This window comes from Meriones unguiculatus, chromosome 18 (genome assembly GCF_030254825.1).
Source record: "Meriones unguiculatus strain TT.TT164.6M chromosome 18, Bangor_MerUng_6.1, whole genome shotgun sequence".
NCBI lineage: Eukaryota > Metazoa > Chordata > Mammalia > Rodentia > Muridae > Meriones > Meriones unguiculatus.
In genome coordinates this window covers 38,369,481-38,383,179 of record NC_083365.1, presented here as the reverse complement: position 1 = coordinate 38,383,179, position 13,699 = coordinate 38,369,481, and the positions used below count along the sequence as shown (strand labels likewise).

At 40.5% G+C, this 13,699-nt stretch overlaps 1 protein-coding gene across 2 annotated transcripts in view; it reads right to left on the bottom strand.

The window, feature by feature from the left end:
• Positions 1–13,529, bottom strand: part of Pdhx (pyruvate dehydrogenase complex component X) — a 57,879-nt gene extending 44,350 nt beyond the window's left edge. The window contains exon 1 of one of the 2 annotated variants that reach the window (XM_060372000.1): positions 13,317–13,529. In XM_060372000.1, the coding sequence (XP_060227983.1) occupies positions 13,317–13,476 (160 nt within the window). In that variant the 5' untranslated portion in view covers positions 13,477–13,529. The remainder of the gene's footprint in view (positions 1–13,316) is intronic. The other variant, XM_021656493.2, reaches the window with a different exon arrangement.
• Positions 13,530–13,699: the final 170 nt, after the last annotated feature.

The window sequence follows — 13,699 nt, the reverse complement described above, 5'->3', positions numbered from 1 at the left end:
TATACCTTGTGTGTCTTTCTGATCCTAGGATAGCTCACTCAAGATGATCTTTTCCAGTTCCCACCATTTACATGCAAATTTCATGATATCCTTGTTTTTTATTGCTGAGTAATATTCCATTGTGTAGATGTACCACAATTTCTGTATCCACTCCTCCGTTGAGGGACATATGGGTTGTTTCCAGGTTCTGGCTATTACAAATAAAGCTGCTACAAACATGGTTGAGCAAATGTCCTTATTGTGTACTTGAGCCTCTTTTGGGTATATGCCTAGGAGTGGTATAGCTGGATCTTGAGGAAGCACTATTCCCAGTTGTCTGAGGAAGCACCAGATTGATTTCCAGAGTGATTGTACAAGTTTACATTCCCACCAGCAGTGGAGGAGGGTTCCCATTTCACCATATCCCTTCCAGCATGTGTAGTCACTTGAGTTTTTGATCTTAGTCATTCTGATGGGTGTAAGGTGAAATCTTAGGGTCGTTTTGATTTGCATTTCCCTGATGACTAATGATTACAGGTATTTTTAATTATTCCCTTTAAAGTAAGATTTGGATTAAATTTATGGAATCTCATTTCCTCTCCCAGCTTATCTAATGGAGGGGGAACGCCCTTGTTGTTATCATTTTGAAAATGGAGAACAATGGCACGAAACTTTGGAAGCAGGAAAGTAAACAACTGCCTAAAAATTGACTAAAGACACCCTACAAAGCTTACACCAGGGACAAGCCAGGTGAGCAGGGAGGAGCTGGGCACCCAGGTGTCTCAGCCCAGTGCTAGGTAACAACCCCATCCCATTTGACAGCATACCAGAGACTCTTCTCTGGAGGGTATTCTGAAACATTTGTTCATGTGACTGATAATACATTTGTAGAGTCAAAAAGTCTTGCAGGACAGCAATTCCTGCAGGAAATACAAAACAAAGGTAACAAGCTATTAAAATATGACATGATCATGGTCCTCTGGGGCACAGTATGTGTTTAGTACAAGCAGTGTCTATGAAATAAACTTGAGAATACAAAATAACTATACCAAGTAGTAAAAAGAGAGGACTCTATTGACCAGAAGTCATCCACAGATAAGTCCAGTGCAAGTAAGAGGACTGGCTAGTGCCAGAAGAACGCTGAGAGTCAAAAACGTAGTTTTTCAGGAAGACTACTGGAAAAGTGGGAGACACAGGGCAGAGCTCTACTTTAGGGTTATATGCCTCTATGGGTATTTGGGCAAAAATTATGCGTATGTATTACTCTACTACATGAAATGTTTTCTTATGTAACAAGTATATACATATTAATAAAATACTTGATTTTTAAAAGCAACAAGACTAGAACGTAGGACTAAACTACCTGGGTCAAATCATAGCTCCATCAGTTGTTAAGTTGCCTTACTCCTCTCCTGCTCTCTCTTCTGTATAGTCACAACACAGACTTTTATAGAGACATGCCAATACATACAAAGTCCTTACGATGGGCTCTGAAGAGGACTAGGTCTCAACTGCTCACTACTGACATGCAGCACATTTTGGATAGGAACTTAGAAGATGCATTCACTGCATAAACACCCAACGATTACTCTAGACCATCACAATTCCTCCCTGGATTCATGAGAGATAGAGTCACAGGTGTCTTTCACCTTCCCAGCCTAAACTCTCCCCCTCAACCAGCCATATTCTCTCAGCCAAGCTACATTAACTCTGATGTCTGCTGTATTTCACCTCTATGCTAACTACATCGCTCATTAAAATCACTGGCAAAGGTTTTACCTTCAATGCCATCATACTACTGGCTACCAGAGCTAAAAGCCAAATTAGGAGTTTGACAATTGCCTATGAAGTGGTTTGTTTCACCAGCCTAGACTGAGGCAAAACCAGAATTTTGACCTCAAAAATATTATATATACTTCAGATGGAAACATAAATATCCAAGTAGTTGATTATAGTAAAAAGTACCATGGGAGCAGAGAACTAGAATTCATCAACATGCAAAACAACTACAAAGCCATTACCATTTAATATCTGTCAAGATGGAGAACTGTTAAAAAAAAAAAAAAGCAAAATACAATGCGGAAAACATTAGCATCCTGTGCAGTGTTGGGAAAATGTAAAATAGTATAATCAGTGTGGAATATAACATGGTAATTACTCAAAAAAAGTACTCAAAGAATTACCATAGGATGCAGCAATTCGCTTCTCAGCATATCATCTAAGATTGAATACAGTCTTGCAAATAAGTGCCCACCCATACTTCCAACTGAAAGCAGCCCACAGGTAAAGCCAACACAAGAATGGACCAACATGTCTGAAACGGCGCAGTCATAACATGGTGACTCAAATACCTGCGACAACAGAGGTGACGCCTGAAAACATTACATAATGTGAAAAAGGATTAACCCCACTTATAAGGTCCAGAGAGAGAGAAAGAGAGAGAGAGAGAGAGAGAGAGAGAGAGAGCATGAGCCACTACCAAGTGCTGGAGAAAGCAGGGTAGAGAGCTATGGCTTAATGGACAGCTTCAGAATGGGATGACAAATATGTTCTAGGGACAAGTGGTAATGACAGCTACATGACAATGTCAATGCACCAAAACACAACTTCAGTAGTTAAAATGATAAATTTTACCCTACATGCTTTCCTGTGGCATAACAAAATTAAAAAAAAAAAAAAAATCTGTGTTAGGCAGACAAAGCAAGGCAAGGGGAAGAACAGAGACTGAAGATAAAGTAAACACTTATGCAAAGAAACACACATGGCAAGCACTGTTAGCTAAGGGGTAGTCTGCAGAGTGGTGCAAAGTGGAAGGGATCTTTAAGCTACAGCAGTGCTTTGGGATGGCTTCATAGACTTCCACAGCAGGGGTTCTTAATTTTTTTCTCATTCACAGGCCCCTTGCATTTGAGAAACTTTAATGAAACCCCAGGGATATTTTATACATTTATAAACTAAGTATATTAATCAGCATTGGGCATGGTGGTGCACTGCCTATGTCCCAGGAGTTAAAGGTTATCCTCAGCTACAGGGTGCACTGAGAGTTGGGGTTACCTTGAGGGACAGGAGACCATGTCTCCCCCCAAAAAAGCATATAAGCCAAACATTTATTGATAATAAATCAAAAGAAGGGCTGAGGAGATGGCACAGTGCTGGACCATTAAAACATGAGGACCTGAGTTCAGATCTCCGGAAGATCTCAGGTGTAAGCCAGATCATCTGCATCCAGCAATCAGTGACATAGAACCAACCAATAAAATACTACAAAGAATCAATGAATCAAAAAGTTGATTCTTTGAGAAGATAAACAAGATTGACAGACCTTTGGCCCAACTAAGCAAAAGAAAGAAAGAAAACACTTAAATTAACAGAATTAAGCAGGAAAACATTACAATAAACAAAGAAATTTTCAGAATATTACAAGGAAATACTTAAAAAACCTGTACTCCAAAAAGCTGGAATACCTTAAAGAAATGGATAAATTTCTGGATTTAGCCAAACCACAAAAATTAAACCAAGAAGTCAACAACCTAAACAGACACACATAACAAATTCAAATGAGGAGATTCCAATAGTGATGATGATAATAATAATAACAATAATAATAATACTAGAACAACAAACCTCCAGTTTAAAAAAGGGGGGGAGCAGGGGCAGATGAATTCACAGCAAAATTCTACTAGGTACTCAAAGAAAATCTACAAACAGTCCTTCTTAAACTATTCAAAAAATAGCCACAAAAGGAGTACTCTTAAACTCCTATAAAGTCAGTGTCATTCTAATATCAAAACTAGGTAAAGACACAGCAACAAAAAGAAAACTATAGGCCAATATCCCTGATAAAAAGACTCAAAAATGCTTGATAAAATAATTACAAACAGAATACAAACATACATAAAAAAGAGCATTCACCATAATCAAATTGGCTTTATCCCTGAAATGCAGGGATGACTCAATGAATGCAAGTCAATGAACATAATAAACCACATAAATGGACTTAAAGACAAAAATCACATGATCACCTCAATAAGCACAGAAAAAGCTCTTAACAAAATCCAATATGCCTTCATGATAAAAGTATTAATAGAATGCAGAACAAAAGGGAATATACTTCAATATAACAAAAGCTATATATGAGAAACTCATAGCTAACATCATCCTGAAAGGAAAAAAGTTTGAGGCAGTTCTGCTTCAAAGTCAAGAATGAGACAGGGATGTCACTCTCCCCACTCCTTTTCAACATTATGTTTGAAGTAGTAGCCAGAATAATAAGGCAAGAGAAGGAAATTAAAGTAATAGAAATAGGAAAAGAAGAAATCAAACTATCCCTATCTGCAGATGACATGATACTACACATTAGAGATCCCAAAACATCCAGAACACCTCTAGAAACAATCTAATTCAGCAATGTGGCAGGATACAGAACCAGCTTGCACAAATCAAAAGCTTTTCTATACACCAACCACAAACATACAGAGAAAAAGATCATGGACACACTCCCATTCACATAAGCCTCAAATAAATAAAATAGGAATAAATCTAACCAAGGAAATGAAAGACCCCTACAATGAACACTTTAAACCTCTAAAGAAATTGAGAAGACACTAGAAAAATGAAAGACATCCCATACTCATGGATTGACAAAATTAATATTGTGAAAATGACCATTTTACTACAAGCTACTTACAGATTCAATACAATCCCAATCAACATCACCATCTCATTTTTCACAGAAATAGATAAAACTATCCTAAAATTCATATGGAATCACAAAAGACCTGAGATAGACAAAACCATCCTGAACAAAAAGAAGAATGCTAGCAGGATCATCATTCCAGATCTGAATATTACACAGCCATAGTAATAAAAACAATGCACCAGCACAAAGAGATATGCAGACCAATATGGAAGACCCCCACACAAGCACATGTAATCCAGCCTTTTAATGTCTGACGAAGATGCCAAAAACATAGAGGAAAGAAAACATAAAGAAAGCATCTTCAACAAATGGTGCTGGGAAAACCAGATGTCCATATGCAGAAGAATGAAATTAGAGCCTTATCTAACACCTTGGACAAAAACTTAACTCCAAATGGACCAGAGACCTAACTATGAAACGTGAAACACTGCAATTGATAGAAGAAAGCTCAGGCAGTGCCTTATGTGATACAAGTGTAGGGAAGGACTTCCTGAATAAGATTCTATTTGCCCAAGAATTAAGGCCAACAACTGACAAATGGATTTTCATAAAACTAAACAGCTGAAGAAACAAATCAAGTGAAGAGGAAGCCCAGAGAATGGGAGAGAATCTTTGCCAGCTACACATCTGACAGAGGACTAATATATAATGAACTAAATATATAATATATATTGAACTAAATGATGATGAATATATATGAACTAAAAATAAACAAAGAATTAACAACAACAACAAAAAAGACCTATTTCAAAAAGAGGCCTGGGACCTGAACTCGGACTTCTCAAAAGAAAAGAAATGTTAAAAGAGATCCCTAAGAAATATCTCAGAAAAAAAAATGCTCATTGCTCCTAGGAATTAAGAGATGCAAATCAAAACAACTTTGAGATGTCATTTTACCAACTGCAATGGTAAAGATCAACAGAACAACCAACGACAAATGCTGGAGAAGGTGTGGTGAAAAGGGAACTCTCATTGTTAGTGGGACTGCAAACTGGTACAGCCACTATGGAAATCAATGTGGTGAATTCTCAAAAAGCTAAAAATAAATTTACCATATAATTCCAGCTATATCACTCCTTGGCATACGCCCAAGGGACGCAACATCCTATATCCCACAGATGTTGTTAGGCCATGCTGTTGCTGCTGTATTCACAATAGCTAGATGTCTTAGTTACTTTTCAATTGCTAGGAGAGACACCATGACCAAGACAACTTATAAAAGAAAGTATTTAGTTAAAGGCTTGATTACAGTTCAGAGGGTAGATATAAGACTATCATGGTGAGAAGAAACCATGCTATTAACTAGCCTACAAAAAATAAAAATTAAAAAATAAAACAAAACAAACAAACAAATGAAAAACCCTAAATCCATCCCATAAACACAGAAGTCTGTAGTCTGTGTAAAAATACTTATCTCACTTAAATAAAGTTTTCTCCTCTGGCCTGACAAAGCTCAATCCAAGAGCCAAAGAACACCTAACAAAAATCTAATACCAGGTATGAGAAGCCCTCTTGAGTTGTTGGTCAGGGCTGTCCAGGAGACTGCCACAACATTAGAGACTATTGCTATGGCCCTTGGACCCTCCTCTGGCACCCCCCCCTCCCCAGGGGTGGAAGGCAAGTCCCTATTGCTGAAGATACCATGTACTTTAGAAACAGCCCAGGAGCCCCTGAGCTGGAACTGACCCAAAAGGCTCCTCCCTGAGTACGAGGACCAAAAAGGTGCCATGCAAGCTTCCAAAGAAGGGAAGCAACCACTAGTCCTATCCAGCTATGCCACCTACAAACCACAGCAATAAATAACTAGCGTGGCACATTAACACTAAGGGTGCAGTGGCGGCATGCATATCTCATACATGCATATTAGAGTAACCAACAGCTTCCCAATTGGACTTAAGACCTACTCAGCGAGAGAAAAATCATGCCTGGTACTAGAAACTTAGCCAATTACCCAGGGCTAGTGATGTCATGGATCTTGAAGGAGAACCTACAACAACCACATTACTAAATGTATTTGTTAAGTAAGTGCAGTTCTCAACCCTCATCAAGGAAACTTCTCTTTGCTACAGATGGAAACCACCACAGAAAACCACAACCAATCAAAATGCACAGACTTGGTGCCCAGTCCCAGTGGATATACCTACAAAACAAGTCCCCCATCTAAGGCTCAGAGAACATTTCAGAAAAGGGGCAGAAAGACCATAAGAGCCACAGGGTCAGGAGTTTGGCTGGAAGATTACATCTACACCCATAAGGAGCTACACCCATAAAGTCTCGCCAACATGACTGGCTAAAGAAGAACTGAACAGGACCACAGACATGCCAAAGTGGAGGAGGGGAAGACCATGAAACCTCAACCGTACACAAAGAACTACAGACAACTAAGGAATGCTGAGGAAGGGGAAGGCCAGGGCACATCAGCTGTTTATCCTCTACCAAATGGTCAGCACTGAGATCATAACATACAAATAACATTAAACAAACTAAGGATATATTTAGGAATATATATATATGTGAATGCATATTATATATACACACATGTTATATATGTATAAAATACAGTAAAATATAATACAACACACACCAACAATTAATGAAAACAGAGACTGAATTTGAACGAGAGAAGGGAGGGGTATATGGGAGGACTTGAAGGAAATGGAAGAAAACTATGGATTATATTATGATCTAAACATAAAGGAAATAATTAAAAAGAAAAAAATAAACAAAAACAAGAGTCAGGTGCCATGGGGCATGCTTGTGGTGCCAGCAATAGAGTGAAGGGACCCCGAGGCAGACCCCTATAAGACCACTCCAGTGGTCTAGCCTACTCAGAGACATTCTGGGCCGGTCAGACCCTGTCTCAGACATAAAGACAGAAGGAGTATGAGGCATGACTCTGAGGTTACCCTCTGACCTCCACATGTACATGTGCTCAAAACACACACAATTATAAAGATATCTATTTTAAAATAGGTATACAATTTCATCATTTATTAAAGACAAAAGCGATTTTCTATAGAAGATGCTGTGCGTGTTTATTTTTACATACAGAATAAATCTTGACTGAATATCTGATAGACATCTTCAGTTCAAGGTCAGCCTGGGCTGCAGAGTAAAGCCCTCTGCTTACTGCTCCACAGATACAGTCTAAGAAGCTATACTTGACTTCTCCAAGTAAGGAGAATATATTTGAATTATTCCACACTGTGGGGAAGAACTCAGTAAGTCTTTGATTTATCTTCCTGCACACTACATGGAGTGGGTTACCTCAACTGGCCTCCTTGTACTTGGCCTCCAACTGAGTTCAGCCAATGGGCTGAAAACAGTCAGGAAATTGAAAGGAGATAAAGGTGAAGTCAGGGTAGTCCTTCCTCAGCTCCCTGCTTCCTGTGGGGTCGCCAGGTGGTGGGGGCATCCTTTACTGTAGGACACAGAAACTCAGAGGTCTTCCCAACTGCCCCCCTTTAGGCCAGTGGTTCTCAACCTTAATGCTGTGACACTTGAATACAGTTCCTCATGTTAGCTTTCATAACTAATTTTGCTACTGTTATGAATCATAATGTAAATGTCTGTGTTGGTAACCCCCATGAAAGAGTTCTTCAACCCCCAAAGGGGTCTCAACCCAGAGGTTGAGGACCTCTGCTCTAGGTAATAGGAACAGCGCCTCATTCTAAACAGTATCCTGAATTCACAAAAATGTCACTAAATCCTTCTCCAATTACCTTTACAATGCACTATTTCCCATATGGACTCTCTCAATTCTATGGAAAGACTTGGGAGAGGGCATTCACATGAGGAGGAAAGTTCTTCCACTTGAGTCTGAGCAAAAGAAAGCAGTGTTTACGTGGGACAGGTGGACTCATGATCCTAAATGTATGAGTGACCTTCACCCACATCTCCACCTGAGTCAAGACTTCCAATTACTGGCGTTACTATGCTCATCCGCATGCATAGACCACCTAGCCATTTATTTACAATTGAAATTTCTGTATTAAAATACATCTTCCTTGTTCTTACATTTTTATAGAATGTTTGCAAAGCAGCTCAAATACTTTTTATAGGAAATAGCCAAGGTGTTCCTGGAAACAGGAACAACTGGGTATACTGTGGGTGGGATCCATGTCCCTTTTAATCCACTCCTCACCCTCTACCCCCTTCCAACTTCAGACACACTTTTTTTTTTTTCTTTAGCCCATGGAGTCCAATTTGTGCTGCCCAAAATACTCATAAATATGGGGCCATCCATTGGATTGAGGTTAACCTACAACGGACTAAACCCTAAAGAATTCTCCTCTCCTAGCAGCCAGCATCTGATAATAGCTCCTGAGTGCTCCTCCCGTACCCGCAAGCTGGAGGGTTGACTGGCTTGACCTTGTATGGATCCTATACAGGCAACCTTAGCCGCTATGGCTTCAGGAGTACAGGGGTCCCCTCCTGCCCAGAAGACATTGTTTTAACCCAATCTTTCCTGACTCTTTTACACACATCCCCACCAAGGCTCATTTGTATGTTTTTAGTGAACAACGAAGAGCTTAAAGTTGGTGACTTTAATGAAAGTAAATTCATTTGTTACTTTTTGAGTCAGTAACTGATTGATGAACCAATTCTGGCCATACAACAGAAGGGGATTTGGTATAGTAACCAAGTATGCTAGCTTGGGTGTGGGTTTGAGTTCTTTTCAAGAAGACATTGATGCCATCCATCATGGGAGCACTACTCTTCTGGTGTCACCTAATTCTAACCCTCCCAGGGCCTCGACCCCAAAATATGATTATCAAGTGGATTATCAAGTGGATTATGAAAAGAGTGAGTGAAGTGATTGCAAAACACAAGAAATGTTCTGCCTTGATACCTAGGGTAATGCTTAATACATTAGTAAAATCCAAGTCTCAATAGGTAAAGGAGCTTTCAGCCAAGTATGTGGAACCCATATGATGGAAAGAGAGGACAGAGTCCTTCCCACAGTTGTTCTCTGACCTCCAAACAGATGTTGTGGCACTCCCAGCCCTATCCAAATGGATGAATAAATAAATTAAAAAAAAATGTAACCCAAATCCTGTCTTTTCTAAAAGCATAGCAACAGAGTAACTCCAAATGCTGTGCCATTTTGTAACTATCACATGTGGCTTTGAGGGTTTCAGCTGTGCCTTCAGCCTGGAAAGAGTGCTGCTTCTTCTTCTAAGGACACCTTCCTTCATTACCATAAACTTACTTCCTAGGGCTCACTGCATATACCAGTGAAATCCTATCTTCACTGCTTTCTCTCTCCCAAATAGTCTGTAAATACTGTAAAAATTAAGATGTCAAACAAATTCAGGACTGCATGTCCAGAACTGAATATGGCTGACTGGGCCATGTGGCAGAATTCCGAGAATGTGCCCTACCTGGGAGATCACTATCTTTAAGTAGGCTACCATGTGCCCACTACCTGATAGACATTTGTTCCTTTACGCAATCAGGCAAGTGGTAAGTAACACAGTGTTCTCTCTCATTAAGCATTTCGGTTGAGAGAATGAAAAAAGGTATTTGTTTAACATAATGACACAGAGCATTGTTTAGTTCACTCACAATACAACTACATGGCTTCATTTTTCTGAGCTTCTGTAGTTTTACCCAAATAAATAGCAATAATGCCAAATTTTTATTTAGGAGAAGTTAAAAAAAAAAAAACAACAAAACTCTAAGAAGTGCTAAGCACACAACCTGTGCCATTGCTCAGAAAGGCAGCCAGTGAATACCAATGAATACAGATTTAAAATCCTACTAAGTATGTGAAAGAGAAATGGGTTCACTAAATGTACCTAATTCCTACAATCTCTGATTATCCAAAAAGCAGCTTAGGTTTATTAAACCATATTTAAAGTTTAACATGAAGATGAAGAAAGAACCTTGTAAATTCATGTTTTCTAAAACAGTTCATGTGTATTAAACAAAAGACTATTGGTGAGAGTTGGTAAGTTTGAGCTCAATATGTAGCATAACACTACAGAGACCTACCAGAGGTCTCTGCCAGAATGTCCACAACCTACAAATATGTTATATCATGGAACAAGAGAGGATTAAGATGAATGTGGATTAAGGCTGTTATCAACTGATCTTGAGATGGGGAGAAATCCATTACCCCAATGGGCCCAACAAGACTTCTTCACATCCTTACAATGGAAGGAAGGCAGGAAGAAGTGGCAAGAGACATACAAATGTGATTCATACTAGACTAGCTATTACTGAGATGGAGGGTAGACAGGAGCTAGGTATAAAAAGAACTTCTATTCTCCTGTTTCAATTGTTGTCTTGGAGGCTTATTGCCTCTCTGCTAACCTAAGCCTAATCCTGGAAGCTTCTAGCCTCCATACAATCTAACATAGCCTAGATAATGTTTTCAGCCTCTGAGAATTACTGCTTAAACTCACCCTTTCTTGTGTTATGTTAGCTGGTTCAACTCAGCTGTTCTGGCTCAAACTCTGCTCTCAGCTGACTTACTCAATTTGGCTTCGCTCTCAGCCCCTGAATTGCTCTGCTTGGCCTCCAACACCAGCAATCTGCTCTAATCTCTTGGTTCCTGATTCTCTGCTTCATTTGGTCTTCACCTATCTCTTTCTTTGCAATCTGGCTCTCTATTACAGTCTCTATTACATTAAAACATCCCCCCTCTCTCCATTGCTCCTTAAATGTCTTCCCTTTCCTCTCTATACTCCTTTCTCCTGAGAGTTGGAAGGATCCTATTCTGTCAAATATTCTCTGATTTGTCACTTTTTCTTCCACTCAATTAGACATCACTTTCAAATGTGGGTGCTCCCTTCTACTTCACTGTTTGAAATTAAAGTCCTGGACCTAAGCTTTTCTTTACTTGAAACTTGCTCTATACCAAGTTGGCCTTGAATTCAGATCTGCTTGCTTCTGTCTCCTAGATTAAAGATGTGTTTATATTCCAGCCAGATTACACGGACCTAGAAGGTCTTTGGATGTGATCTCTTACCAGAAATTCACGTTCTGAATTTAAATTCCTTTACAACTAGAAATCCACCAATCTAAGAAGCCTGTAGCTGGAAAACAACAACCAAAGAAACAACAAGGAAACAGATTCTCTACTACCTCCCCAATAGACACCTTGACTTTAGCCTCGTGAGACGCTTCTAACCCAAGAACTTTAAGACTATGAATTTGTGCTTTAAGTGGATAGTGGTAGCCATGGTAAGAAACTACTCAATTCAATTTGCCTTGGAACTCAGAACCATCTTCTCTACAGAAGATGTTTACAGTCAAGGTGTTCAAGATATATGTCTGGTGGTAGAGGATGAAGAATAGACAAAACACCAGATTTAGCAGATGAAAACTGCCTATGTGAATTTCCAAAAGCAGAAGCAATCAACTCTAAGGAAGCCTTGGAAAATACCCATTTTGGGGTGTAAGCACACACATTCTTTTCTCTTCATACAGAGTTTAGGGCATTCACTGTCAAAAAGACCACACAAGCAATGATAGGACCCTTCATGGGTATTTTTCCCAGTCCTAAGCTTTTAACATGGCACGATATTCCGGGGTGGAGAGTCTCAAAAGTGTGACCCAGCAAAACTCACAAGGGCAGAGGTACAGATTCCTGAACACCACCTGAGTCACAGTTTCTGCTAAGTGTAGGAAGGTTCAAGTTTAACAAATGAGGATGAGGACACAGCAGAGAAAATATTTTACACTACGTTGTTAAAGACATTATCCAGTGGGTATTTAGTAAACATTACACCCAAAATGACTTAGGTAAATTATCCCTAGTACCTACTCTTTAGAAGCCTCAACACACTCATTTTACTGTGTAAGCTGACTTTTTTTGTTTTGATTTGTTTTGTTTTCTGGGCCTCAGACAGCACAGAAAGTGTGGGAAATGTCTATTGCACCAGAGGACGGACGGTAAGAAATGATTGCTTCAGTGTCTAATGATTTCTAAAAATGTCTTCTCTGACCCCATCCTAACCCCCAGCCCACAGTCACTCATGTAAGGAAGAATAATGCTAGGCCTACCATTTTACATACTGCATGTTAAATAATGGAAGGGCAGTGGGTATATTTCCGAGGCCAGTATCATTACTCAGGCACAACTTAAGTAATACGCTGTATGGCTCTCATGCTACATGTTTTACTTTAAACATTCTAGCCATGCTTGTGATTTAGAAATTAAGTCGTGTATATTGCGTAGGAGCCATTAAGTGAAGATTTAAGGTTTTCTCAATAAGGACAGGCCCGTTGAATGAATAAGTACGGGTGACAGTGGCTTTAAATGTATGAGCAGCTTTATTAGAGATGAATGATAAAATTAAAGGATTTCGACACACAATTAATACGGGTCTAAAATGGGATTTAAAACAGACCCTCTCTAAGTGGCATCGAAATAACTCAAACCAAAGCAAGGTCACAGAGAAGCCATTCAAAGCTCTGGAGGCCAGGGATCGAGGGAAGCCCTCCCAAGTCTGAAGATGGTCCTTTGCCACCATCCATGGGCAAAGTCAGCAGGCCCGTTCCTGGGGGAGGTTGAATGGAACAGGGCGACTCGGCACCTACACTCACAAACGCGGGTCCCCAATCAAGAACGCCCCTGATCCAGGCCCGTCGCTCAGCTAGGGAAAAGCCGAGAGCGCAAGCCACTCACCCTGCAGCAGCTGAGTGCCGTGAAACCACCTCCAGCTGGCTCCACGGCCGACAGGCCACGCAGCAGCACCCTTGGCCAGCCCCAGGCTTTGACGGCTGCCGAAGCCCAGGAGGTAACGTAGCAGCGGCAGGTCACAGCGAAGCCTCCAGGAGGCCGCCATCTTCCCGGCTTTCTCCCGGAAAGCGCATATCACCGCTAGAGCGGCAGCCTGAAGGACGGCCCAGGCCCCCGCCCTCTACGGGTTGGCTCCGCCCCCAAGGCGCGCTCCGCTGCTAAGGATTTGAGGACGTGCCCCTCTAGCACCGCCTCCAGCCCTCATGGACACGCCCACCTGTCGGCCTGCGCCGCCGCGCGCTCTCCCAATGGGCGAAACGTTCTCAGAC